Genomic DNA, 26,030 nt, shown 5'->3' with positions numbered 1-26,030 from the left:
CTGAGACCGGAAAAGACACACAAATACTGAAGAGCAGATGTGGAGAACTCACGGGCGCTGCTGGCGGGTGTTCAGCACACCCGCGGCCTCTTTCACCATCTTGCTGATGGAGTACTTGAATTCGTACTCGCCCTTGTTCTCGATGGTGAAGACTCGAGTCTTCCTGCTGTTCACCAACAGGGAGCCAAAGTTGATGTCGGATGCTGGCAGAATGTTGAACCTGTGCACAAAGTAACAAAACACACTAAAGATCAAGACCTACCGGGACAAGAGAATACATTAAGGTAATATAACTGGTTTTCTCAAATGTAAATGCTGCAGACAGGTTCTGCTCCCCCAAAAATGTTTAGCTGCAGGTGCTCTCTATTATAACTGAAAAGAAAATATCTGAAAAACTAATTAAAGGACAACAATCCTACACACTAACCCTCAAACATTACTTTTTTCCTGCATAAAAGTGGGCAAATCTTCAATAGCAAGTCTCGATCATGGCATTACAACCCCCTGCAGTAACAAACAAGAAGAGCAAACGCTCGATCGAGTCACTTTCGCAGTTCTGAATATTATATGAGGCATCAGATGGACAGGAAGAAATTGCTATTCACAACACAATGAGTCACGTTCACATAAAATTTGAGCCCGGTCACTTTTATAGTTTCCGAGAAAAGCCCAACGTTAAGTTGTGTGTTGCCGAACAGAAAAGGCTAGTTATCTCCCTTGTTTTTCTGATAACGTTCGTAAAAGGCTACAGATGTAAATACTTTGATGTAAAGAATAATCCTACAAAGTTTCAATCACATCCGATGAACTTTGTCAAAGATATAAAATGTCTAATTTTTCCTTTGACGCTGACCTGTGACCTTGAAAAAGGTCAAAGGTAAACGAAACCATCGTTAAAGTGTAGAGGTCATTGGAGGTCACGACTAAACAAAATATGAGCCCGATCGCTTTGATAGTTTCCGAGAAAAGTCCAACGTTAAGGTGGTGTCTACGGACGGCCGGCCGGCCGGACAGACTAACACTGACCGATTACATAGAGTCACTTTTTCTCAAGTGACTCAAAAATGTATTTTTTAAAAGTAAAATGACTATTTCTAAGAATACTCACCTCAATTTAACTAATAGGAGTTACCTTACTTACGAGTGCTAGACTGAGAAGCGTCCTATGTTACCAGTACTAGACTGTAAACAAGGTCGCTAACTCTAGATTTCCGTCAGTATACCATTTAGGGGAGTAGTCTCCCCTTGTTGGTAGTACCTCTCTGCGCATGTGCCAATGCCCATAATCCCCAGTTTCAATTCGAAGCTATTAAGTCAATAGCGGGGTTGGTGGGAGGGTCTCTGGTTAAATTGAGGTGAGTATTCTTAGAAATAGTCATTTTACTTTTAAACAAGAGGCGAAGCCTTCAAGGCTCACGTAAGAAATCGACAAACAGTAACACAAACTCAATCACTCCGTCACACATACACACACACACACACACACACACACACACACACACACACACACACACACACACACACACACACACACACACACACACACACACACACACACACACACACACACACACACACAGTGACACACACACACACACAGTAAGCATAGGTGAAACTGTGCAAGAAAGCGAGACCCTGGATCTGCCAAGTAGTCTCGGCCCGCTCACAATAACAATGACCGAGACTTTCAGTAATTCCTTTGCGTGACGTCTAACCCTCTTACGTCATAATGTGACGTCTTCAAATAGTTTCTATCACACACGTCAAACACTTTTGATCGAGACTGACGTAATCCATAGACTCGGAAATGTTAAAGTTTCTATCACACACACACACACACACACACACACACACACACGCACGCACGCACGCACAGACAGACAAAGTTTATCATCGCATAGGCTACACTTACGTGAGCCAAAAATACATATTTCTTTCGAATACATCACCTCAATTTAACTAATAGGAGAATAGATAACAGGCTGGAGGGTTGACTTTCGATCGGTAATCTAGTGTCACCTCACCCGACTCAGCCCATTGTCCGGAATCCCCCCTGTAAAATCGGGGGAAGAAAAGGATAGATCATCGGACTGAGAAGCAAGAAATCCTGAGTCGGGCGAGTGGCAAGTTGCATTGTTGCCACTGTGTCAACTTGCTCCAGAAAGGGACAATCGAAAGAAAGTCCCACCTGTCAATGTAGAGCTGGTTTCTACTCGATGGTCGTTACTATTCCTCTGATCACTTGTCTTTATCAATGTTGGGTTATGGTTATGACTTGCCATTATGCGCCTTGAGCGACCCAACTCCCCAGCAACGTAAATTTCTGCAGGCGGATCAGGTGAACGACCTAAAAGATGAGGAATGGTCAGAGATAACAATTCCTCTAATACCTTGAACTTATCACCAAGGTGCGTCTCTGCGACTGATCCTCTATTAAGGGAGATTGACAGAGTTCCCAGAGATCCTGTAGAATTCTGGTCTGAGGCACCACTTTCCATGGCTATCAAATTGTGCCAGTCGCATGAATGAATATATATATATATTCTCTCTGAATTTACCTCTCTAATGAAGATGGTAGGCTCAGATACCAGTGTAAATTCAGGCGGACTTAGCTGTCCCTCCTGATAAACAGGAAGTAAGCGCAAGTACGCTCAGCAGTCCTGTCACTGTCTGCACCTTTCCTGTGCCTGTCTCAACGCATGTGGGGGCTATAAGCCTACCCTTAATGGTTATAGGTATCATTTGTCCTAGAATAGCCAGTGACAGACAGCCAGCTGAATTGCCTTTACCCAAGGGGAAAACCTGCTTCTTACTTTGAAATGCCATACTTATAGCGTGAGGGGGTCCCCAGTGACCATGGGCATCTCTGAGCCCTTATTGGCTGAATGACCGCTCTTGTCTTACTCAAGAGGGTGCCATGCCTGGCGTGCAACTCACTGAGAGGTCCCATTTGTGATTTCAGCAGGACCGTCTTCTGGCTTGATCAGCCAGGTCCTTGATCTAGGTTTTCTGTAAACATGGTTGTAGGTGGCATCTGCTGGGTTGTCTGCCCAGCATAGGTTTTGGGGGTTCTGGGACACTCCAGATTTCTGTAGAGCTCACAAGTTCTTAGATGACTATGCAGTGATGTTCTCCGGCCTATGGCTGGAGGTGCACTATCTTGGGCTGATGCATAGTTCTGCCCCCTGGTAGTTGAACTCGCAAAGATGTCTTATGTTGTGATCTCAGTAGTACTTCTGCCTAGATCACCCAAGTCCATATCTGGATTTTCAGTAGGCGTGGCTGCGGGCGGCAAGTGTTGCGTTGTCTGACCAGCATAGCTTTGTGAGCTCTGGGGCACTTCAGCTGTTTGTGGAGCTGAGCTCTAGGGTGACTATGCAAAGTTGTTTTCAGGCCCCTGCCTGAGGCAGGAGGTGTACTCTCTTGGTCTGATGCATAGTTCTGACTTGACAAAGGTCTTAGTCAGCACCCGAGTTGCCACGTTTCTCGCCCAAACACGACGCGTAGCCGTAGACTGGGAGTGAGTGAGATAAGCTGGTGTGGTATTCCTGGCTCCAGCTAGGATCTCACTGTGTCTCTACCTCATGCTCTTCGAGCGAGGGAGAAAAGGCTGGTGTGGTATTCCTGGCTCCAGCTAGGATCTCACTGTGTCTCTACCTCAAGCTCTTAGAGTGACACAACTTATACTCACCCAATAACCTTGTGTCACCGTAGACTGGGAGCGAGGGAGATAGCCTTGTGTGGTATTCCTAGCTCCTGCTAGGATCTCACTGTGTCTCTTTCCTCCAGCTCCTTTAGCTTTTGAGTCCAGGCATCTGAGAGTCTACATATGGAGGGGATGGACACATTCACCCACTGTCAAAGGTATTGCCGCACTCATTATGCCTTTCGGGGGAGGAATACCTCTAGGTCTTATCTCTGTGGTCCAGGGATCTTAGAGCGCCAGTTGTAAGAGGCAAACGAAGCTTGTCCAATTCAAGGTTCGGTTGGAAGGGGTGGCTGAGCCTTCCCAAATCCAAGTGTGTCTGTGGCCGTACCCAATACCCCTAAAGGTAGAGGAAGCTCTTCTTGTTCCAGGAAAATTTGACTCAATGATGGAGGGACGTATGGTTTACCCAGTCCAAGATGTCTGGCAGCACTAAATAATCCGCATGGGCTGAGAGGTCCTCCTTGATCTATGAAATCTGGCCCATGGATCTCATAGTGCGGATGGCTGGCCAGACCTCAGACTATCTCTCAGTGTCCTTCCTGGAAAGTCCATGGAAAACGGGCGGAGTCACCTCGGGAGACATTCCCTCTTTAGTCAAGTCTGTCCGTCTCTGAAGCATGACGTAGGTTGAGTGCTGTCCCTGTTGAAGGGTTTTGCCTTGACTTGGTTTGTTTGTTTGCTTAACGCCCAGCCGACCACGAAGCGCCATATCAGGGCGGTTCTTGACTTGGTCCAAGGATGATCTCCATGAGGTTTTGTAGCCTAAGGACTGCCTGACCCTGGGGTAGGTTGTCATCCAAAAGCTGCTGATCATCTCAGGGGCACCTGCCCAGTGATCTTAAATGGCCCATCCCTTCTCTAGGACGTCTACTGTCGTCTCTCCTGTTGATTCTTCTGCCAGAGTTGTTACCATTATCAGTCGAGATGTGACCCGTAACGGGTGTCGGACATCCTCTGTGGAGTGTCGACTGTACAATCTGGCATTTCTCTCATCATCCCCTGGCTGATGCGGGTGTCAGATGACAATCAGGAAGAAGGGGCAACTCTTACAAGTTGTTACGCTGGGTCCGTCCACAGGTCATGAAAGTATGCTGTACTTGACGTTCTCAGAGCACTTCTTCCCCCGTCTCTGCGTTATCTCCAACAGCTCCCCGCCTTGTGATGTAGCCTGAACATGCTCACCCGTGTTGCCCGACGCTTGTATGGCAAGATTCTTGGGCCTGTTACCCTGTTGAACAAGCTCCACTCCAAGTGTGAGTGATCTTCAGAGTCGTTTCCTCAGGCAAATGTCTTGAGACACTTTGATTCCTCTTATCTTGGTGCGCAGTGTCTGTCTTGTAGCTGTGTATCCGAAGGAGACATCTAGAGACCTCAAGAGCTTGCAGTATGCATGGAAACTGATGTGACTACCATACCCTGTTCAGTTGTCCACCGCTGTTTGACTGGTGATCTGTATGCAGATTGCAGGTGCCATCTTGTTACTGGTAGGGCGGCTCCCCGGTGTGAAGGTTGTAGCCTCTAACCATTAGCTCTCCATTCCAGGTGATGAAGATAACTAGGAGGCTCTAGGCATTCTCCTCACACTCCCAGACTTCTGTGTAGCCGGGCACTGCTGAATATGGTCAGGCGTGAAGTGTTGGTCTAGTTCCAAGAGCGTTAAACATTAGGTCTTCCTCAGTCCGTCAGGAGGTGGTAGACAGGCAATGGGGGGTGGGAGCTGTCCTTCCGGTGCTGATGCATCGCTACAGGCAGTTTGCAGCACTGAACACTGGTGGTCAAAATGCATGAAGCCACCATCATGATGGGGATCCCTGGCAAAGATAGTGGTGGGAGGGGCCCAGTCCGGTCAACAGCCGTGTTTCGGGGTCACCTCAAGGGAGAGGTTGCAGACGAGGCTGTAGCCACCTCAGGGAGATTCTACTCATGTTACGCCCAGTGGACGTCTTGCCTGACAGCTGGAGGGTCTGTCATAAGCTGTCGCAACGATCCTGGGAGTTATCAGGGCGAAAAGGAAGCCTGTCTCTTCCTGTGCTTACTGGAGGTATTCCCCCAGAGCGCCCGACATTGTCTGTTTGGTAATGTCTACGTATATATAAATACATGTCAATATGACTTAATTCCCCCTCGTACTGATAACGGCATGGTTGTGCCAAGAGTTTATCCAGTACCTTTCTCATGAGAGTAGCCGCTCTGTCTGGGAGGCATAGTTAATTGTGTGTTGTAACAACATCCGTTTAACAAATATGTTATATTTTCCATAATATGGAATGATAAACATTGTATCCCTTGTATGAACCTGACTAGAGCCAGTGTTATTTATGGGCGGCCTCTTATTGTTAGGTCCTGTTGTCTACTTGAGACCTAGTCGTAGGATTAGGTGACAACAGTAGAGATGTGGCCTTGTTAAAGGTCAAAGGCTTAGGTTTTGCCTACGAACCAGGAATAAGTAGAGGCATGACAACATTATAGGAAGCTCACCTGTGAGTATTATTCAGAGCCTTGCTCGATCTTGCATGTTGTGAAAACTCAGCTGAGTGTAATACTCATGTGTTAACAACCAAGTTTATTCATGCCCCTAAGGCATGGTTTCAACTGTATATTATTCATAACATGTCATTCAAGTGTAATGTACATCAATTGTTGTGCACTGGAACAGAACATAAGTATATATGTGCAGCCTGTTCTATTTGAATTTGAAGAGCTGTCTCCTGGCACTGTGGTATCAACAGATTTTAGCGGAGTGTAAATCTCAAAGTGTAAACACTTGAGTTTATCCATAAGTTAAATCTTTTACCACTCAGATAGCTGATTTAAACACTCTCCATGAAAATGGAATTTGTAACATCAACTGACTTCTTTGATACCCTTTGCCAAGAAAAAAGGATTATATCCCAAAAAAGATGTCCCATCTGTGTTTGCATACAGTGATACACTTTAATTTTTCCTTGTCAATTTAAAAAAAATTTTTTTTTTTTTTTTTAATATATATTTATATATATATATAATGTGTAAGTTTACAAGTTAATCAAGTTAAGTTGGCAAGGAAAGTATTCTTTATCCAATTTGAAGAAGTACCACCACGTGGTCTCTGTGAGTTCACCATGATCAACTGATAAAAATACCAAAACCATAATCTGCCAACCGCAGAAAACACCGTTTCCCAGAAACATAGGAGAGAGAATTACTTGCCTTTCTCTGAGAGTAAAGGAAGTTCCCTCCGTAATATTCCCGGAGGCGCATATTTCAATCTCAGTGTTTGGTTTTCTTTCCAAGCGGGCGAGGTTTGTTGTTGTTATTCTTCGATACAACCCACTTTCAGTTCTATCAGCGTTCAAGCGTACTGCGTTCCATATCTACGCTGCCCGCAAAAGTCATCGCAGTTTGTAATGACCGAAGTATTCATACACCGTATGTAACATTCGCGGGCGCTCGGTGCTTTCAGTTCTATCAGCGTTCAAGCGTACTGCGTTCCGTATCTACGCTGCCCGCAAAAGTCATCGCAGTTTGTAATGACAGAAGTATTCATACGCCGTATGTAACCTTCGCGGGCGCTCGGTACTTTTTACGCCTAAAAAATCGGATCAGAAATGCTCGCGCTTCCGGTCGGGATAACGCACATGGTAAACCTCGCTGTAGTCGATAAAAAGCTGTTAAAACGCAAAAAACTTCCGGGTAATTTCGAAGTTGAAGGTCTTGTTCGTATTCCTACATTGATGTGTAGGGTGACCTGCCGTAGCTTTCCATTGAAAGCGGCAAGGTAAGTTATCGTTTTGCGGAGTTCTATTGCCCCAGTGGAACCGGCCAACCGCTGTAAATATCTGTTCGACATTCGTAACGACTGAGTGAAGAATAGTTGTCGTTCAATTGCATGTTCACTAGTTTTAAAAGACAAGTAACGGAGCCTGTTAGGCTCTGTGTGTCAACAAGGTATCATTGATGATTGAAGTACCTTCTACTTATGACCAAGTAACTTTGTTACATTTTTAAGCCGTTTCACTTTCATTTTCACGGTTCGTTACGTTGTTCAACGTGATGAATCATTGAATGTATACGGGCGTAGTAATCGCCCTTAAAAAGGAAAGCCCAAACCGTGATTGAAGGTGAAAGTTGTAATTCCTGTGAAGGAAGTCTTCTTAGACGGGAAAGGTCTAAATACACGTCTAGCTCCCCGTAGCAAGAAATTGAAACTGGGGATTATGGGCATTGGCACATGCGCAGAGAGGTACTACCGACAAGGGGAGACTACTCCCCTAAATGGTATACTGACGGAAATCTAGAGTTAGCGACCTTGTTTACAGTCTAGTACTGGTAACATAGGACGCTTCTCAGTCTAGCACTCGTAAGTAAGGTAACTCCTATTAGTTAAATTGAGGTGATGTATTCGAAAGAAATACAGCATCTGTCTGTCTGTTTAGCTGTCCAAACTGCCATCTAAGTCATCACCCTAGCAGTGTAGCAATGCTGCTAATCTTACAGATAGGAATTTTGTTGCCTAAAGCAGAACTCCTTCAAACACACTCACTTGCTGAAGACAGCCTTGACGGAGACTTTGACAGGGATGTTGGCTATGATCTCGCCTCCCTCTCCCAGGTTGGGCTCAATGACATGACACTTGAAGATAGGCTGGTCTTTCACTACCACCTCACGGGAGGAGCGGAAGATTATCTGCACCTGTTTTCACACACGCAAGAAAGTAAAAGATCAACTCATGTTTTTACACAAAAATAATCATTCAACAAACATCCCAAATAAGTAAGTTCATTCTTTAAAGGACGGCACAACAGCATGTAAACGAGACCATCGGCATGATGTCAACAGTAAAAGTACATTTAAAAGCAAAAGGACTGTACCGAGTCTTACATTCTTTTATTTTCTGCAAACACCCAAGGGCCAAATACACACACAAAATAGGGCAGTTTAACATTCTGTCATCGCCTTACATTTGTTAATGTTTTGTACTCCAGTCAAGTGGGTCACCTTGTGCTTATCTTAGAAAGACATCCTTGTTTGTCAAACTCTAAATTTGACATAAGGTAGAACGAACAAAGACTGAACGATTGCAGCCCTTAGCATATTACCTGTGTTGGTCTGTCCTGAGGACCGAGAGTGGCCTTGGAAGGAATGACAGAGAACAGCGACGCCACACCCGGGTTGTTTGGATCACAGTTCTCCACAACAAAGCTGCAACATGAAAACAGATTTCATCAACTTGTGAACAAGAAAGAGAAACAACGCAAAGCACCAGAAACATAATCAAACAACAACAAAAACATCAAGGAACCCCAAAGTACCTTCGTGTCTACATAAGTTCAGTGAATCGTATGTTAAATTCAGAATGTACATCTGGAAAAGAGTGTAAAGTTGAAGTTTAGCACAATACACTTTATCACAACATGACAGTGGCAATTACACATTTCTTAATGCTTGAGGATTAAGAATGTATTCACAGCAACCAGAGTTTTACATTAGCTTATGAAGAAATAATTGGATTTCACTGTATTTGACTCCATCTATCAAGCTATTTGAAAGGGGAAAGCACTGCGCACTCACTTGAAGGTGATCTCATATTTGCCCTTGTTCTTCAGAGTGCATGTCTCCTTGCGTTCCTCGTTTACACGAATTGTGCCGAAGTCAAGGCCACCATCGGTTCCTGAAGGTGCACAATTCAACACATCGGATATAGAGAGTAAACAAGACAACCAAATCAGATACACCACACATGTTCAGATATCAGGATAAAACTTTGTGAAAACATTAGCAACTCTGCATACAGACATAAATATACACACACAATCACGAATGCTTGCACATATACACAGACAAGCAAACACACACTTATCAATCCATGAGCACACTGGCACATGCACGCACAAACACACAAGTACACATACCAACACATGAGTGCATGCACACACACACGCCCACTCACATACACACATAAAACACAACGGAACCCAGGAATCCTACCTTTGGGGAAGCTCATGTCCAGGGCGACATCGTAAGCCTCGGCAATGACCTGAATGGGCTCTGTGTTCACAACACCCATGATGTTATCCACGTCAGAAATCTGTATGCAAATCAAACCAATAACCATCAGAAACCAAGTGCATAAGTGAAAAACTGGCAGATCATGAAAAGAAGTAAAGCACTAAAAAGGCACCAAGCATCAACTTTTGCAAGCACAGTAAGTATAGAAGGTCGATGGATGAATATTTACTTGCTGGCATGTCAGCTTGTGCGCGTAACAGCAAGTTGCGGGGCAACAGATGGTAATCTTTTTAAAGGGAAAGCAAAAGTTTCCTTGGCAAGCAAGGATTTGGCATGTGGAAGTAAATTGCCACGAAGCAGCCAACTAGATAGAACAGGCAGACAGACGGACAGAAAGACAGATGAGCACACACACAGAGAAACACACAAGGTATCATCATCTCATTTCGACCCTTCTACATCCCCCCATTCCTTTCCCAATCTTCTTTGCTAACTGACCTCCAATCGGATCATCCTCTTGCTTGTCTGCACAGGCTTCATGGCACGGAAGTAGGCCTGCAGAGGGTACTCGGAGAGAGGTTCAACAATTCCACTGTCAGCTGCCACTGTGAAATCGTCGCCCAAATTCTCCAGGCCGCTCAGTCGCCACGCTACTGGCAGTTGTGTGGAGTTCCGCAGGTACAGTGTCTTCGTGTCTTTCCTGCAATGAGAGGAGATTGGGGTGTTGTTTAGAAATGTTTTTCAGGTGGAAATACTATAAACAAATTCCAGATATAACTCTCTCCGGTTTGTATGGGTCGTAAAGAGTGATTCGGATACCTTCGCTTTTAGTGAGACAAATATTTCACACGTGTTTCAGACACACACCCTCGTTAGTAGACTATAGCTTATAATGTCACAAGGAAAGCAAGCTATTCCCCCTTTCACAACCATACAAACCCGGCAGTTATTTCCAATCATCGTTGTGTGTGTGTGTATGTGTGTGCACACGTGAGTTTGTGTGTTTGTTTGTTTGTTTGTTTAACGCCCAGCTGACCAGAGTTTGTACGTGCGTGCGTGCGTGTGTGCGTGCGTGTATGTGTGTGTGTATGTGTGCACATGTGCACATGTTTATGTGTGACCGCCTTTGTTTCTATTAGTGGAGGTACCATCTAGACATCCTTCACGTGCACTATAACTTACTTTTTCAATGTGAAAGACCTGCAGTTATTTGCATGCAAAACAAGAGCGATCTGAAGCTATGTGCAAGGTAAACTAACTCAGGCTTTCTGTTTGTCTTTTCAAAATCGAAAATTTCATTTTAATAATAAATTTTCATTTGATTAATATACTTACCCAATTCACATATAGCAATTTACTTCAGTTTAGTGCTAGGACGCTGAAAACTACGCTCACCCTGGTAAGGGGGAAAGTAACCCTAAAAATAGAACAGCCTTGACGGTCACATGACAACATCAGGACAAGGTTACCTCCCAGCATGCTCTGCGCACGCGTGCTCTCGCCGCCATATTCATTCGCTCGAAGTGCCCTATTATTTTTAGGGGAACTAAAGCAGGGTAGGCGGGAGGGACTTCACTATGTGAATTGGGTAAGTATATTAATCAAATGAAAATTTATTATTAAAATTTTCGATTAAATTACATATCTTATCCCAATTCACATATAGCAGATTGCTAATTAAGGTGGTGGGATGCTTACCTATGAGCTAGGCAACAATTGCCCTGCTGCTACCATCGCTGGTAGAGCCTTGGTACCGTCCTGCCGCGCACTGGAAATGTCGCGCAGGTAAAAGTTGATAAAAACATCCTCAGATCTCCAGAAGGCGGAGTCGAGGACTTCAGATAATCTTCCTGATTTTAGGACCAACTTAGCTATGTCCTTATCTCTCTTTGTGTACAAAGACGATGAGAGTAGCTTTTGTTTGTGATCTTAACTCCTTGTATGAGACAGGAAGGAGCATAGTGATCTAACTGGTCAGATTCATAAGACTGGGTTGCCTGTGGCGAGAATCCTATAAAGAGGAATAACTTAGACCATCGGAGATGGTTATCCTGACTTCTGATTCTTGGCTAAGAAGTCTGGCCGGAAACAGAGTGAGATAGAGCGTCTCTATTGAGTACTACGTCTCCCGGTAAGCCAGCAAGTGCGTGAATCTCGCTACCTCTGTGTGCCGTAGCTAGAAGCAAAGTGGAGAGCGTTTCACACGTCAGATTTATGAAGAAGAGCGGACTGTAGCGGATCAAAATCTGTGGAGCATAGAAACTCCTAGTACCAAAAGACTCGGACTTGTCCTGCTGTGACCCTTTGGTTATGAACGCTATCTAGCCTATGGTCTCTCTGTTAAGGGAGACCTGTAATCTTATACTGCGAGCTAAGTAAGACACGCTGATAAGATTAGGAAGAAACATAGCCTAATTCAGGTAAGGCCTATGAGTAGGTCCATGCTCTACCTCGCACAGTCTGGAAGGAGAACTGTCCAAGTACGAACATGCCCTCCCCCCCCCCCCCCCTTTCTTCCACCTTGTCTCATAAGACTTATGAGTGAAGAGAAAGGCCCCGTTTGCGAGAGTGTGACAGAATGTCACTAATCTTTTCAAAGAAAAGGATGAAATACAGAGAGTAAATCAAGCTCCAGAGAAAACAACCGTTGTCCTCAATGGTTACGGGAGTGGTATCAGTGAGAACTATGTACCCAAGTCCCTAAGCGGTGGCTTGAAAGAAAGGGAGGCGAACTCCCGTGAAACCGGTAGTGTAACCTGGCTCTAGGGAGCGAAGTACTGCTGATGTTGTGTTTGAGTAAACGACAGTACAATAGCTGAAGCCGAAAGGCCGCAGCTTGAATGTTAAAGAGATTTCCTGCCGGGCCCGTGTTCCAAACGGTCACCCATCCCGGTAGAAACCGGGCTCAATAGTTGTTAACCTCGGTGGTCGGAAAAGACCGTGTTGCTGCCTTTGGCTGTGAACGGAAGTCTAAGCCACGGCTGCAAGAAGCGGGTATACTTTCCCTGTTTGCAAAGCAGGGGTGAAAAGTCAGGAGTATTGAAAACCTGATTGCCTGTTAGTAATTGTGCTAACCAGCCCGCAATCGAGGAAGACACGACTGGGTATCGGTAACCTGATCTGCTCTCAGACCATGCTCCCATCAAATCCCGTCCCAAGGGAGGGGTGAGTGAGCGTCTTACGAGTTTTAATTGCCGATAACTGTATGGCTAGAGGCATTACATGTAGCTAGTTCTGAAACCTTGGGAAAATATCTTCAAGGAAAGAGAACTGGCTTTGGAAAATAAGTGGACTCTGTTAGAAGAGGTCACTGTATAGCCAAGGTTCCATTAACTGGTACTTCAAGTACTGGTAACCTGAAGTTCGATATCCCCCAGGGTAAATGTAAGCTCAAACTTCTTCTGCCCATGTGCGGAAGTGACTCAGACTAAAATGTCGTTAGAAACCATGCAGAGGGATCTGAGTATGTATCCAAAGCTGCATCCCTGAAACTGAAGTTTCGTGATTCAGCCTTCGTTGGCTCAATCTAGAGGCAAAGAGTACTATTTGCGAAGTAGGAGAAGACTCCTGGCGCAAAGCCAAATTGTGCAAAATCCAGGGGCCATTGCTGGGAAGACTACAAAAAGAGTGTAGTTTGTTAACTCGCGGTAGAAAAGGCCCTGAGGGGCGCAAAGCTGAAGTTGAAACACTGAACCAGAAGGTGTGTGTTTTAACATTAATTGCCAAACACCGCATTCCTATCTTTTGCCTCTGGGAAAAAGATCCCCAAATGCGGAAAGCTTTAGTGCCGAACATAAGGGTAGCCACATGATGGTGACCTTAGTTCTCTTCGTAACACTTAAAGTGAAAACTTGAAAGGTTTGACAGTGCTTCAAGTTGTCCGGCAATAGTCGCTGACATGCGACTGTGAAGCCGTTTATCCTTAAACAAAGAGGCTTATACATCTGAAGCTAGCCGTAAGCTGTCTGCATAGAGTCCTAGATTGACATCACCCAGTCTCTGGTCCGAGTGTGTCTCTGACTGACGCGGGTGTCTCCATGGTGAATTTGATTTGTCTCAGAAATCTATTCAGAGGGGACAAAAGTACTTGTATCGCTGTCTTTGCTTCCGTTGAACAGGAAACTTAATTGACAGCTGAGGCGCTCTGGTTAAGGGAGCCTATCCCTCCTTCCAGTGTAGCCTGAATCCCGAACGCACTATACCCACTATTCACTGACTGATTACCTTAGTAACCAATGTGAAAGTGCCCGTGACAGGCCGCCTGTGCCAACAAAGGCGTGGTGGTTGCATGGGCTAGTGGTTCGGGGACACATCATAGGGGGTGTAGCTTGCGTCACGCACCCTTGAAAGAATCTTCCCCGTCCTCGTGAAGAAGAGCTGGAGTGTGCTGAACCTGCCCCTATTCACCGAAGAGGCGGAAGGTTTAGGCGGTCCGTGGCTCTTGCTCTGAGGCTTAGGAAAGCCGTGTTACGCTATCTTGGCTATAGCTAAATCATGATCGTCCCGGGTTTGCTTGTGGAGCGCTTCAAGCGACGGCTGTACCAACAAGGCACCCTCCGTGAAAGGGGATAACTTGAGAGCCTCAAGCGCGGCTTTGTCTTGGATCATGGAACCCAAGAGAAACGCTAACCTGCGAGCGAGCACCGCGTGTGCATAAAGATGCGCAGAAAGACGCATTTGTTCGGCTGAAACTTGGCCAAAGTAGCGAGCAGCGTCGTTACGTCCTTTTCGCTCTCGTCCTGTCAAAACTCAAACGGTTCCAGGGACGTAACCTAAGCAGCGTTTCCGAAAGAGACGCTAACTCTAGGTTAAATCTCCCTGTCTCTTCCGGTGCCACAAGGGCGGACTCTATATAAGGGACAGCTTTGTCCTTACTATAGCCATCCTCCCTGAGCGTCACTAACTCCGGTGTCACCGGAAGTGGAGCTCGTGGTAGAGAAAAGTGTCCAAGAGATTGCGTGGCATAGGGTTCAACCCGAACTTCCGGCCAGCAGCTTGCCCGACTTAAGGGGTTGTCTGTGTGGAGGCTAGCCACGGCTGTGCTAACCCTGGTGCCGGACTGTACGCTGTAAGCAGAGGCACTGTGTCCAAAAGCACATATCCCGACCGGGAATTCTTAGCCAGAATCTTAGACCTCTCACCGCCACTGAGGGAGATTCACGACACTTAAAAGTTTGTTTTTCTCCCTGTGTTGAGCGAAAAACTCTGACAGCAGAAGGTGGTGGTGCAGACAAACTTGCTGCAACCACTCCTTCCTCAAAGTATCTTGAAGCTACCTATGCTGCCAATGCTACTGCATGGGGAAGCTTGTCTGGTAGCCGGAAATTGGGATCTTCCTCAGAAAGGGAAGCCCCGTATTCCGATTCTCCTTCCGGCACGGAAGTGCCTGCCGGAAATTCACCACCATATTGACTGTCATAGGCAATGTCATGAAGAGAGGTACTGTGTGCGGCATGTCGCCTACTCGTATCCTCTCTGGAGAGAACTTCCTGCCCCCTGGGCGGAAGTGTGGAACGCTTTGCCGATATTGGATCCTGAACAGGCCAGACCGATGATTGCGTGTCCTCCGTTCTAAGCGCAGGCATCGGAAGGGAGACTCCCCGACCAGCTACCTGTCTATTGACGGCTTCCTGCTCCCGTGGCGGAAGTTGAGACCGTTGTGCCGTCGCTGAACTCCTTACGGGCCAGGCATGCACTTCGTATCTCCCGTACTAAGAGCAAGCACCGGAAGGGTGACTCCCCAACCGGATGCCTGTCTATTGACGGCTTTCTGCCTGACGCCGGGCGGAAGTTGGGAACTATGTTGTGCCGTCGCTGGAACTTTAACGGGCCAGGCATGCACTCTCGTAATTCCCTGTGGGACAGTTACGGTACCTTTAGTGAAGCTGTCGATCCCGGCAGAAGATGCACGGTGAGAAGACGCACTTCCATCTTGTTCAGCGTGAACATCGGCGATCGTAACCGTGGCTGACGGGGTTGCCTTAACCCTCGCTCGCGCGCTTGCTTCTTCTGCTCCCGAATGGAGAGAGAGCAACTGCGCACTCGCCGACTTTAACTCCGCTGAAAACATGCAACGCATTTGATCGCTAAAGGAAGCAAACATGGCGGACAAATCCTCCTTCTCCGTCACTGCACTAGGCTTAACTGGCGCTGTCTTGCACTCTTGCTTCAACGCCGGCATTACAGGACTCTTAGGGTCATCAATTTCTACTGAAAACGAACTCTTAGAAACTGGTTCAAACCACTAACTGTGGTTTTCAAAACCTTTGCTTTGTTCGCCGCCTTCTTAGACGGGGACTCTGCTGTCCCTACCTGTCTAGCGCTAGATTTCTTCTTCCCACTGTCTGCCATACTGGCGAAAGTCTTGAACGTCAAAACGTAAACAAAGACTAACTTGAGGCAAACGAAAGTAACAAAACAAGAAAAAATGGAAAAATGTCACCCAATCTCAGCCAAAAAGCTAAGATACAGACGTGTGACGAGGGTTGGTACTGCCAAGAAGCAGTGGGCTAAAGAATAGTCCGAGCGTAAACCAAAACACGTCCTTAACCAACGTCGCTGAAGAGTAGAATGAATACAAGATGGCGGCGAGAGCACGCGTGTGCAGAGCATGCTGGGAGGTAACCTTGTCCTGACGTTGTCATGTGACCGTCAAGGCTGTTCTATTTTTAGGGTTACTTTCCCCCTTACCAGGGTGAGCGTAGTTTTCAGCGTCCTAGCACCAAACTGAAGTAAATTGCTATATGTGAATTGGGATAAGATATGTAATTTAATGACCAAATCCCTGACCTGTGGATGAGGATCTTGTCGAAGTGAAGCTGTTTCTTGTCCAGCTCCAGTTCAGGGCGGAAGCCGTCACACGCCACCTTGAAGATCACCGGCTCCGGGTTCTCCCTGATACAGCACACCACCGCATCTTCGTAACGCCCAGGTCCCTGCAAACACAAAAGGTTTCAGTGAAACAAACACAGAATGACCCTGCGTATTTCTGTCTGAAGCTATCCTTGCGCACTCCATAAATGCAAAATATGCTGTGCAAATAATGAATTTATCTTTGTGTGACAGGCGCAGTGGCGTAGTGGTAAGACATCGGCCTCCTAATCAGAAGGTCGTGAATTTGAATCCCGGCCGTGGCCGCCTGGTGGGTTAAGGGTGGAGATTTTCTTATCTCCCAGGTCAACTTATGTGCAGACCTGCTAGTGCCTTATCCCCCTTAGTGTGTACACGCAAGCACAAGACTAAGTGCGCACGGAAAAGATCCTGTAATCCATGTAAGACATTTGGTGGGTTATAGAAACACAAAAATACCAGCATGCTTCCCCCGAAATCGGAGTATGTGGGGTGAAAACGATCATACACATAAAGTTCCCATAAATGAAAAAACATGAGTGCAACATGGGAGTTTCAGCCCATGAACGAAGAAGAAGAAGAAAATCATCTTTGCAGCAGGCTTATGAGGGTGTTCCAATAAAGGATGCACAGCTCATGTCAAATTGCAAAGAAAAGGACTGAGCTTCAGAAGAATCGCCAGAGATTTGGGCTAGGCCCCCCTTTTAAGACCCCCGAATTTAATACTCCCTCCCTTTTAAGACCCTGTTTCCTCAGACTTTCTGTTCATAACCTCTGTAAATGTTCCCCCATTTTAAGACTCCCTCCTTTTTACATGATTTTCTCAGATTTTTGGAGGTTTTAAGGGGAGCTAGGCACTGGTGTTAAAAGGGATTTTTTTTCGTTTCTTAACTCTTGGGTCAACAAATGTTTCAGAATTTAAGTACTCAGTCCATCTCCTGAGAAAATGAAAAAAAATAAAAATTTGGACCATCGGTTGCCATGGTAGCAATCCAAGATGGCCACCAAACTGCCCCTTTTTAAAACCATAAGGCTTTTTTAAAACTGCATGAAATTTTGTTTTGATGCTTGTTATTTATACTTTAGCACAATGCCGAGAAACTGATAGAGGCGTTTTTTTGATATCTCAAGTCATTTAAAAAATATCAGTGATGAAAGTGAGTGATGTTGAATTTCCCCCAAAACGGTATAACTTCTCAATAAAAATTTTTGTCAAGAAATCACTCTATCAGTTTCTGCAAAATAACACACTCAAGATGTATGCAAAGTTTCAACAACGCAAGTTTATCAGACAAAAAGCCTTAGGCTTTTGAAGTGACAAAAAAGTAGTTTTGAGAAAATACACAAAACGTGAAGAAAATGTATTTTTTGTACACAAACGTTTATGAAACATGTAACAAAACAACACTAACAAAACAACAAGTCTTGCTTAGTTCCACAAGAAAAACGGAAACTAAATTCAACAAAATTTAAAAAAACAAAACAGCCAGTGTTCTGCAAGCACCAAGGAACCTGTTCCAAGGTCACAATGATCAAGTCTTATCCGTTATGTGCACGCTGCATAAAGTATGCCCATCCATAATTCCCAACTTGTTACCAGTGAAGCCTCTTATCTTGGACCTCTTTTGGACTTGCTTTGAATAATCAGGGAGTCATATGACAGTGTCCTTCTAAAGTTCTATACTACAATATTTGGATTGACTTCTGTGAATTGCCTTGCAATGCCATGGGTACTTTGGAAGCTCCTCTCCAGCTTCCACCTCTGGATCTGTAGAGACAACATAAATTCAAAATTAATATGTCTATGACAAACTCAAATACTGCTATTCACATTTTCCCAACAATGAACCACTCCCCCCCCCTACACACACATTTGAAAAAAGGTATTGTAATGTGATAATACGATATTTGGGTGCATGCATATATGTCAGTGCTGATAGTCAAGCAGTGAACTAAAAGATGTTGACAAATCATGTGAATGGTGCTAAGGCAGTGCAGGTCTGGTTTAAAGCTATTGCACATACATTGCATGCAGAAACCATAATGGTCTGCATGGGAAGTGTGCATGCCGACGTGGCATCCCATTCACCTATTTTTTGTTGTAATTAGTTTGCTCAAGCCATGGCACGGTGTAAAGCAAGTAAACCGTGTTTTTATCTTGGCACCTTGTTGTGACCTGTTTTTGTGGAGCGTTATTTAACTATTTTCTACGTGTGAGACTCACGTGCTCCTTGTTGTGACCTGGTTTTGGTCAGAGCGTTGCAAAACTGCGTCGTTTAGTTTTAGAACACGCGTGAGATTCACGTGCTCTTTTCCGTGTCTTGGTTTTGGAGTGAGCACTGCGAAACTGCGTTGTAAGCTTTAGAATACGTGTGACTCACGTGTTTTTAGTTTTTAATGTCAGCTATTTCCTTGATCTTCTTTCTGTAAATTATACCGTTTTAAGTTTTGAGCATGCACGAAGTGCGTGATCGGTTACTGATTGGTTGTAAAATAGTAGTCTCACCCGATTCTGTCTTAGGAATGTTGTTGGTTGGTCAATATGGTGACCTTTGAATAACTATTCCATGTTAGGTTTTTGTTTCCATAAATACCACTGTTTGACTTCCTCTCTTGAGTCGATCTGAGGGTTTTATGGAAGCGTTTGGATGTTTTATGTAACGTATCAAAGTTAGCAAGTGAGCTGATGGAGTTCTTCTTGTAATGTTTTAAAGTCAACGTGAACGGTTTGGATGTTTTATGTAACGTATTGAAGTTAGCAAGTGAGCTGATGAGCTCTTCTTGTAATGTCTTAAAGTCAACGTGAACAGTTTGGATATTGTCAACGTGAACGTGTTTTGGATACAGTTTTATTGAAACTTGTGAATTGTTTTTGTGCCCTTCGTTGAGAGGCTACAGTTTTGGTACTGCTGGTCAACCCACACAGCGCATAAGGTAATTTTGTTGTTACTTGTTTGTGTTGTAATTTGGTCGCCATTTTGTAATGACTTTGTGAGTTGTTTACGTATAACGTGAGTTGGAAGTCTGACTTGTTGTAGTGTTTCTTTATTGTGTGTTCAACTGTTCTAGTTTTGTGAAACGTACAGCAATGATTTGTAGACGCTAGAAAGTCGCCAATGTTTATAATGATAACTTGTGTTTTCTGTGGTTAACGAAGTTCGAAGTGAAACGTTTTCTCTGACTTATCCTAGCCTTACGTTAAAAGAATTTAGGTAAAAGAGCTTGCGGTCTGTGGTGATCGTTTGTAAACGAGCTTATTTCTTATAACGCTATTGGGGGAAATTGGATGAGGAAATATTTTGTTTGTGACTTTGATTAACGCAGGAACGTTGTCGTTTAGAGACTTTTTAGTATGACAGTTTGCTTTGTATTCCTGGCCTGATGAGTCAACGTTTTGTATTCTCCTGAAGTAGCCATTTTGGATTTAAACGTATTTATGCTAAGTTTCTTGAGTATTCTTAGTGTTTATTATATCGTTTAACGTAAAGAACGTAACCCTTTATTGCTGTTAAAGGATTAACCAACGAGTGTTTGGTATTGTAACTTTCTTGTCTGTTTGTCTTCGCCTGTTTTATGATTGTTTATTTTTCCCGTTTTTGTTTCTTGCATTTTGTTTATGCATTTTTGATATTTTTGCCATGTCTAATACTTTGTTTTCTTTTCTCTTTTTCTTTCTGTTTAGTTTTTTACCGCAATATGCAATACTGAATTACGCAATACGTAGTACTGTAATCAATATACAATACTGATCAGATGTAAAGTAATAAACCAGTATTTTTGCACGTTATCGCTTGTAACCTGTGTTTGTCATTTCGTATGAACAATTTGTACAGTAAAACCTGCATCCAGCGGACCCTTAATTCGGCGGACACCTTTGCATAACGGACACTTCAAGTGAGGACGGATGTATTTTACACTCAAAAACACCTTAAAAGAGCGGACACCTCAAAGGCGCGGACGCGGACACTCTTTTTTGGTCCCGATTTGGTTCGTTACCTGTCAACAACGGTCCGCCATCTTGGTTCTGCAAATACAATCTCGCTGGCGACGCGATGTGAACGCGCGAGAAGCTTATTTTGTAAGCCAACGACAGCACTTGAAAGATTGATTTTTTGTATGGTGCACGCTCATTGGTCGATGCCGTGAATTGAACTGAACTCACAAACAAAAACAAGTTAGGGTTTCTACTTTCTGTACTGTGATGCATCTTCGTCTCATCCTTCGTCGATCGCGGTCTCATCATGTCAAAACGGAAATTTCTGACTTTAGAAGAAAGAGTCGATGTGATAAAGAAATTGAACGGCGAACTCTTCGAGTGGTTTTCGAGAGCTCGATCAAAGAATATTCCCGTGAATGGCCCATTGCTTCAGATAAGAAACCGATTGCACCTCTTTCTCTCTCTCGCTCGTTCTCTCTCTCGCTCGTCCTCTCTCTCTCTCGCTCAGTCGTTCTCTCTCTCTCTCTCTCTCTCTCTCTCGCTTAGTCGTTCTCTCTCTCTCTCTCTCGCTCGTTCTCGCTATCGCTCGTTCTCCGTTCTCTCTCTCTCTCTCGCTCAGTTGTTCTCTCTCTCTCTCTCTCTCTCTCTCTCTCTCTCTCTCTCTCTCTCTCTCTCTCTCTCTCTCTCGCTCGTTCTCTCTCTCGCTCGTTCTCCGTTCACCCTGAAATGCTGACAGCTGTCATGAACTTGAGTAGCATTCTGAAGATGTGCGTCTGAACCAAGTCAGACTGATTCTGGTTTTGTACATACATGTTGCATGTTGAACTTGTTTTCTTTGTCACTTTCTGTATGACTACATGTAATGCACAGTTTAGAATAAAACTATTTGGCTGGGTTTTTTCTTCCCAAAAAATGTCTGCGCATTCATATTCAAAAGAAAGGACACCTTTGTACAAAGGACAGTGGCAAGGTTCCCCAAGGGTGTCCTTTGCTCGCAGGTTTTACTGTAGTACCAGCCTCGCACACGAAGGCGCGCACAGGAAGTATGACCACAAGCAATGTTCACTCACTGGGCCATGTGAATGCATGTTTGTTTGAGCCACAAGAAAACTGTGATCACAGAAGGAAGTTATATATAATATGCTCGAGAAAATAAATGAGGAAAGAACAGATGTTTTGCCCCAGCACTGACAAACCTTGTGACAACCAAGATTCACAGTAGCAGCACATAACAAACTTTGCATCCTATTCAGTTTCTTTGCATCAGGGTGTTGTTACTTAGATTCTGTTCTTCAGCATAAAACAGTCACACACACACACACACACACACACACACACACACAGCCGCACACATAACCAAACAAATATATAAACTTCTACATGTTTGTCAAAAGAAGAAAAAAAATACATACCTACTACCATCTTGCTTATCAGCTACTTGGAATCTTCCCTGCTCTGCTTGTGCTAGTATTCAACTGCACCAGATTTCCCAGGAGATGCATGGTGTTGCACCATGGCTGAAGAAAGTCATTTTTGTATTGATTGTTCTTTTTCTAAGCAGTTTATTTGCTTTTTTCCAGAGAAAAGATATAGGGTCTGCCTTCTCGTTGCCATAAATGGTGAACTCCTTGTTGTCCTTATTGCCGTACGCATTCCGCTCCGCAACTCTAAAATAAGTCGTGGCTCAAAACACTCATGGCAACGTGCTTCAAACGTACACCACCGATGGTGATTTCTTGCCCATCCCAGCTGTTGCAAGGGAAGCAGCATAGTTTCCAGCCAATTTTCATTCTGGACGAAGAAGAATGCAGGGCATGTCCAAAAAATTAGCTCTCTCAACGCTTGAAATTAAAACACAAATTTCTTTATTTTGGTACGCTGGCTTTGTTGTAGAATGTTCATAATCAATATTTTATTTTCCTCACTGAGTTATGTCCCTTGTTTAGCAGTCATATTGTTTAAGAGAATTTCACTGTGCATGAAGTGACGTTTTTGGTCACTTTTTTTAGATTCGGGTTCAGTACAATCCAATTTTTTTTGTAATTTCAGTAATCATCATATCACATGAGACTGACATTGATGTATACTGTGATATAAGTCGGCAGTTGTTGAAACTCTTTGTAGCCAAAATATTAAAGAATGCAACTCACCCCCCTAAATGGCCTCGTCCGTGACATTTTGGATACAAAAATTCATGTACTGATTGCATTTCGTTTTATACAGAAATTTTACTTGAGATTATCTTCAAGCTTTTCGAAAGGCACTATTTGTCGCTTTTATTTAATTTGCCAGACATACAGTTGCTGACTTAATTGTGTCACGGACGAGGCACTTTTTGATGTGTTATAGCGGTATTTGCCTTCCTTTTGTCTCCCTGTCTTTGCGCGTGCTTCATCAGAAATCAGTCAGCTGATTAATTTAGACCTATATGATGCGTTAGTCTAGACAATAATATGTGCCTGGTGGAATGTTGTTTTTTTTATCAATAATTGTGGGGAATGCAGATTACTAAAAATGTGAAGCAACCCAAACACATTATGTGGTTGTCAAGGGTGATACCAACATCATTTTGATGTAACCGCCATTCTTTCGTTAGCGGACATCCATGCATTTCTTAATATACACTCTGTCACAATACCAATTTTCAACTTGATTGGATTAAAACTTTGGCTGGATAACTCTCCAACACAAATCTGAAAACAAATCAAGGTTCGAACATAGATCTGACCTTGACCTTTCATTTACAACCTTGAAACTTTGCACGACAGATTATATTACCCATATGTACCTATCCACCAAGTTTTGTTTTCAAATATTCATGGGCTCTTGAGGATCCTTCTTTATGCTTACTAAAGCTAACGGACAGACGTAACCCGGGCGGACGAACGAGCGAATGTAAACACTGACCCAGATTAATGATAGTCTCACATTGTGGGTGACTACTGAAAACGATATGTTGCTATAATAAAATTTGTTGATCTCCTGAAGACGTCACTACTATAGTGCATTTCGTACGTGCCTCATCCGTGACGCGTACTGGCCTCGTCCGTGACAAATGTTCAAGCGTTTCTCCGAAATGTGATTTATTTTTTAACTTTTTGAATTATCTTTACCGAAAGAGCAATGCTTGCCATTAATGTTTCATCGCTATGAACGAAAACAGCGAACACAATTCGCAGAAATATCAACTTACTTCTTTGTGATTGAAAAATAGGACAGAATTTTGGCCTCGTCCGTGACGCACATCAAACATCGAAGAACTCGCCCACAAATTAAATATTTCTCTATTTCATACTTCAGAGAGAACAACAGTCACAAGTTGCATAATCCTCGATCATTGTCAACTTAATATAGTTGTTTTGTTGATTTCCACGTGCCTTTATGTTCGTCCGAATGCCTCGCGCGATCGTCCGTGACGCTGGATATGCCCTGCACAAACTTAATCTTCCGATTCGTTCGTAGCAATAGCAGACGACACTATCGACTCGCACTTTCTTTTTAAACTTCTGTCACGCCAGCCTCTGCAATTGATCTGATTTTAGTTGATAATCATCTCCTTTGCGTGTCAAGCACTGAAATCGGGGCAAAACTGAAGTTTCCACAAAGATATCCAAGGAGAATCGCAGGTGTAGATGTTTCACATCGCCTTTGGCAAGATCTGGCGGAAATCAAAAATATTGCATTCTGGGAAGGCCGAATCGGACCAAACGAGACCGAGCATAACGAAGTTTAATATCCGCGATTCGATTGGTCAGTAGCAAAAATTGTTCACACGGAATCTCCCGGAATCTTCATCGGTTCTCTTCGGCTCATTGGAATGTCTTCCTGTTGCTGTTACTAACGGCGCGAAATCCGTAAACGGAAATTCCCGTTGTCCGCGGTATGAACTGATCGTAACAAAGAAAAGACAACTCATTCCAGTCATGCTAACGTGACCACCCTTGACGATGTGTTTGACTCAGAGTCACCTCTCAAACATATGCATTTTTTTGCTGTTTTGTGTTTGTTCAATACACAATTGCATACACATACAGTGTTCATTTAGCCGTTTTGACCGTTTATGATTAATTCTGATCTAAAATCAGTACATCAGAGTAACCAGAAGAGGTTCAAAATCCAGAATCAGAAAGAAAACGGAAATGACCAGGGAACAAAAAAAATCACTTTTTTCACTGTGGTGTCTGCCCTTAAAATGGGGGTTCCACTGTATTGGCGCCTACCTTTGGATAGGCCCAGACGGTGAGCTGTGTTGACTCTCCGGGCTTGAGGCAGGCAGTGGGCGGGTCCAAGAGGAAGGTGTCACCCTTGCTGTCGCTCAGGAAGCAGAAGCTGATGTCCGCCTCCAAGGGCGACGTGTTGTGGATGCTGAAGGTGTCCATGTTCTCTGGGTACTTGGCTTCTTTGTAACTGTGACATCAGGAAACAAGCATGCATGCGTTAAGAGGACAGACATTTGTCAGTTTCTTTTGGATCAAAGTGCTGTAAAAATTTCACTATTTTGTGATCAAATAGAGGGAGAGAGAGAAGGGGTCAGTAGATACAAGGGCTGTTCCATTATTATTTAGAATCCAGGCTCCTGGCAATATGGCGTTAAATACAAATCATGCCGTCAAATAATAGACTATCGTGAGGCTTGACACAAAAAATGAAGTTCCAGAGTTATGTCGTTTTCATATAGTCGACTCGGGAAGATACTCACCGCGCAATGTATGAGATTGCGTCATGAAGCTCAAATTCGCCATTTCGGAGCCATAATTTACAATAACTACAAATTAAGGGTTAAAAGAGGCCGATTTGCATGAAAACATTGGCGCTGTTGAACAGATAATAAGAGAAGATCACTTGATTATAACCAGGGAGATGCAATATGCCCTTGGCATCAAAAGCTCTGCATTTGAAAAGATCTTACACAAATATTAATGGCCCCAAAGCGATTTGCCGGTTGGGTACCACATGAACCCAGTGACGGGAAAAAGAGGGGTAGGGCAGAGTGTTGCCTGACAATACTTGAAAAAAATCAGCAATGGCTTGTCCAAATCAACATGGAATATCGTCAGTGGTGACAAAACCTGAATTAATTAGCTCCACTCTGAAACCAAACAACTGTCGTCTGTCCGGGTGTTTAACCAGGTGACCCAACCCCTACCAAGTTCAAATTACAAGATGCCCTAAAAAAAAATTTCATCTTTCGTCGCTAGATCAAGGCATTTAAACACTGTGACTCTTGAGGACAGGCATACAGTCACGTACGTCTGACTGCTGTGTCCACCACTAATGGTCAAAAATATTCGAGGCTTGGCACAAACACTGTATAAACACATGTATTTGAGGGCTTATGCTGTAACATGACAACGCACCTGTCTATACTGCCTTTGCGACAACAGATTCCTTGGCACCAAAGGGAGCTCTGCTGCTGGTTGCATCCACCCTATTTTCTTGACATCTCCCCATGCTAATTCGATCAGCCTGTTCTCGGATTTCAAGAAATAGCCGCAGAAACACGGGTAGAGACCCCTGAAGACTCTGTCCGAGCCTTCACGTTTGAGA

The 26,030-nt window shown here is 44.1% G+C and overlaps 1 protein-coding gene across 10 annotated transcripts in view; it reads right to left on the bottom strand.

Moving 5' to 3' along the window:
* Positions 1-26,030, bottom strand: part of LOC138966370 (hydrocephalus-inducing protein homolog) — a 244,873-nt gene that overhangs the window by 84,860 nt on the left and 133,983 nt on the right. For all 10 annotated transcript variants that reach the window (XM_070338641.1, XM_070338587.1, XM_070338596.1 and 7 more), the window contains 8 exons: positions 24,704-24,890; positions 16,487-16,632; positions 10,196-10,397; positions 9,677-9,776; positions 9,260-9,359; positions 8,788-8,890; positions 8,232-8,380; positions 53-220 (listed from right to left, as the gene is read on the bottom strand). In XM_070338641.1, the coding sequence (XP_070194742.1) occupies positions 53-220; positions 8,232-8,380; positions 8,788-8,890; positions 9,260-9,359; positions 9,677-9,776; positions 10,196-10,397; positions 16,487-16,632; positions 24,704-24,890 (1,155 nt within the window). The remainder of the gene's footprint in view (positions 1-52; positions 221-8,231; positions 8,381-8,787; positions 8,891-9,259; positions 9,360-9,676; positions 9,777-10,195; positions 10,398-16,486; positions 16,633-24,703; positions 24,891-26,030) is intronic.

This window comes from Littorina saxatilis, linkage group LG1 (assembly GCF_037325665.1).
Source record: "Littorina saxatilis isolate snail1 linkage group LG1, US_GU_Lsax_2.0, whole genome shotgun sequence".
Taxonomy (NCBI): Eukaryota; Metazoa; Mollusca; class Gastropoda; order Littorinimorpha; family Littorinidae; genus Littorina; species Littorina saxatilis.
This window is presented reverse-complemented; position numbering and strand designations above follow the sequence as displayed.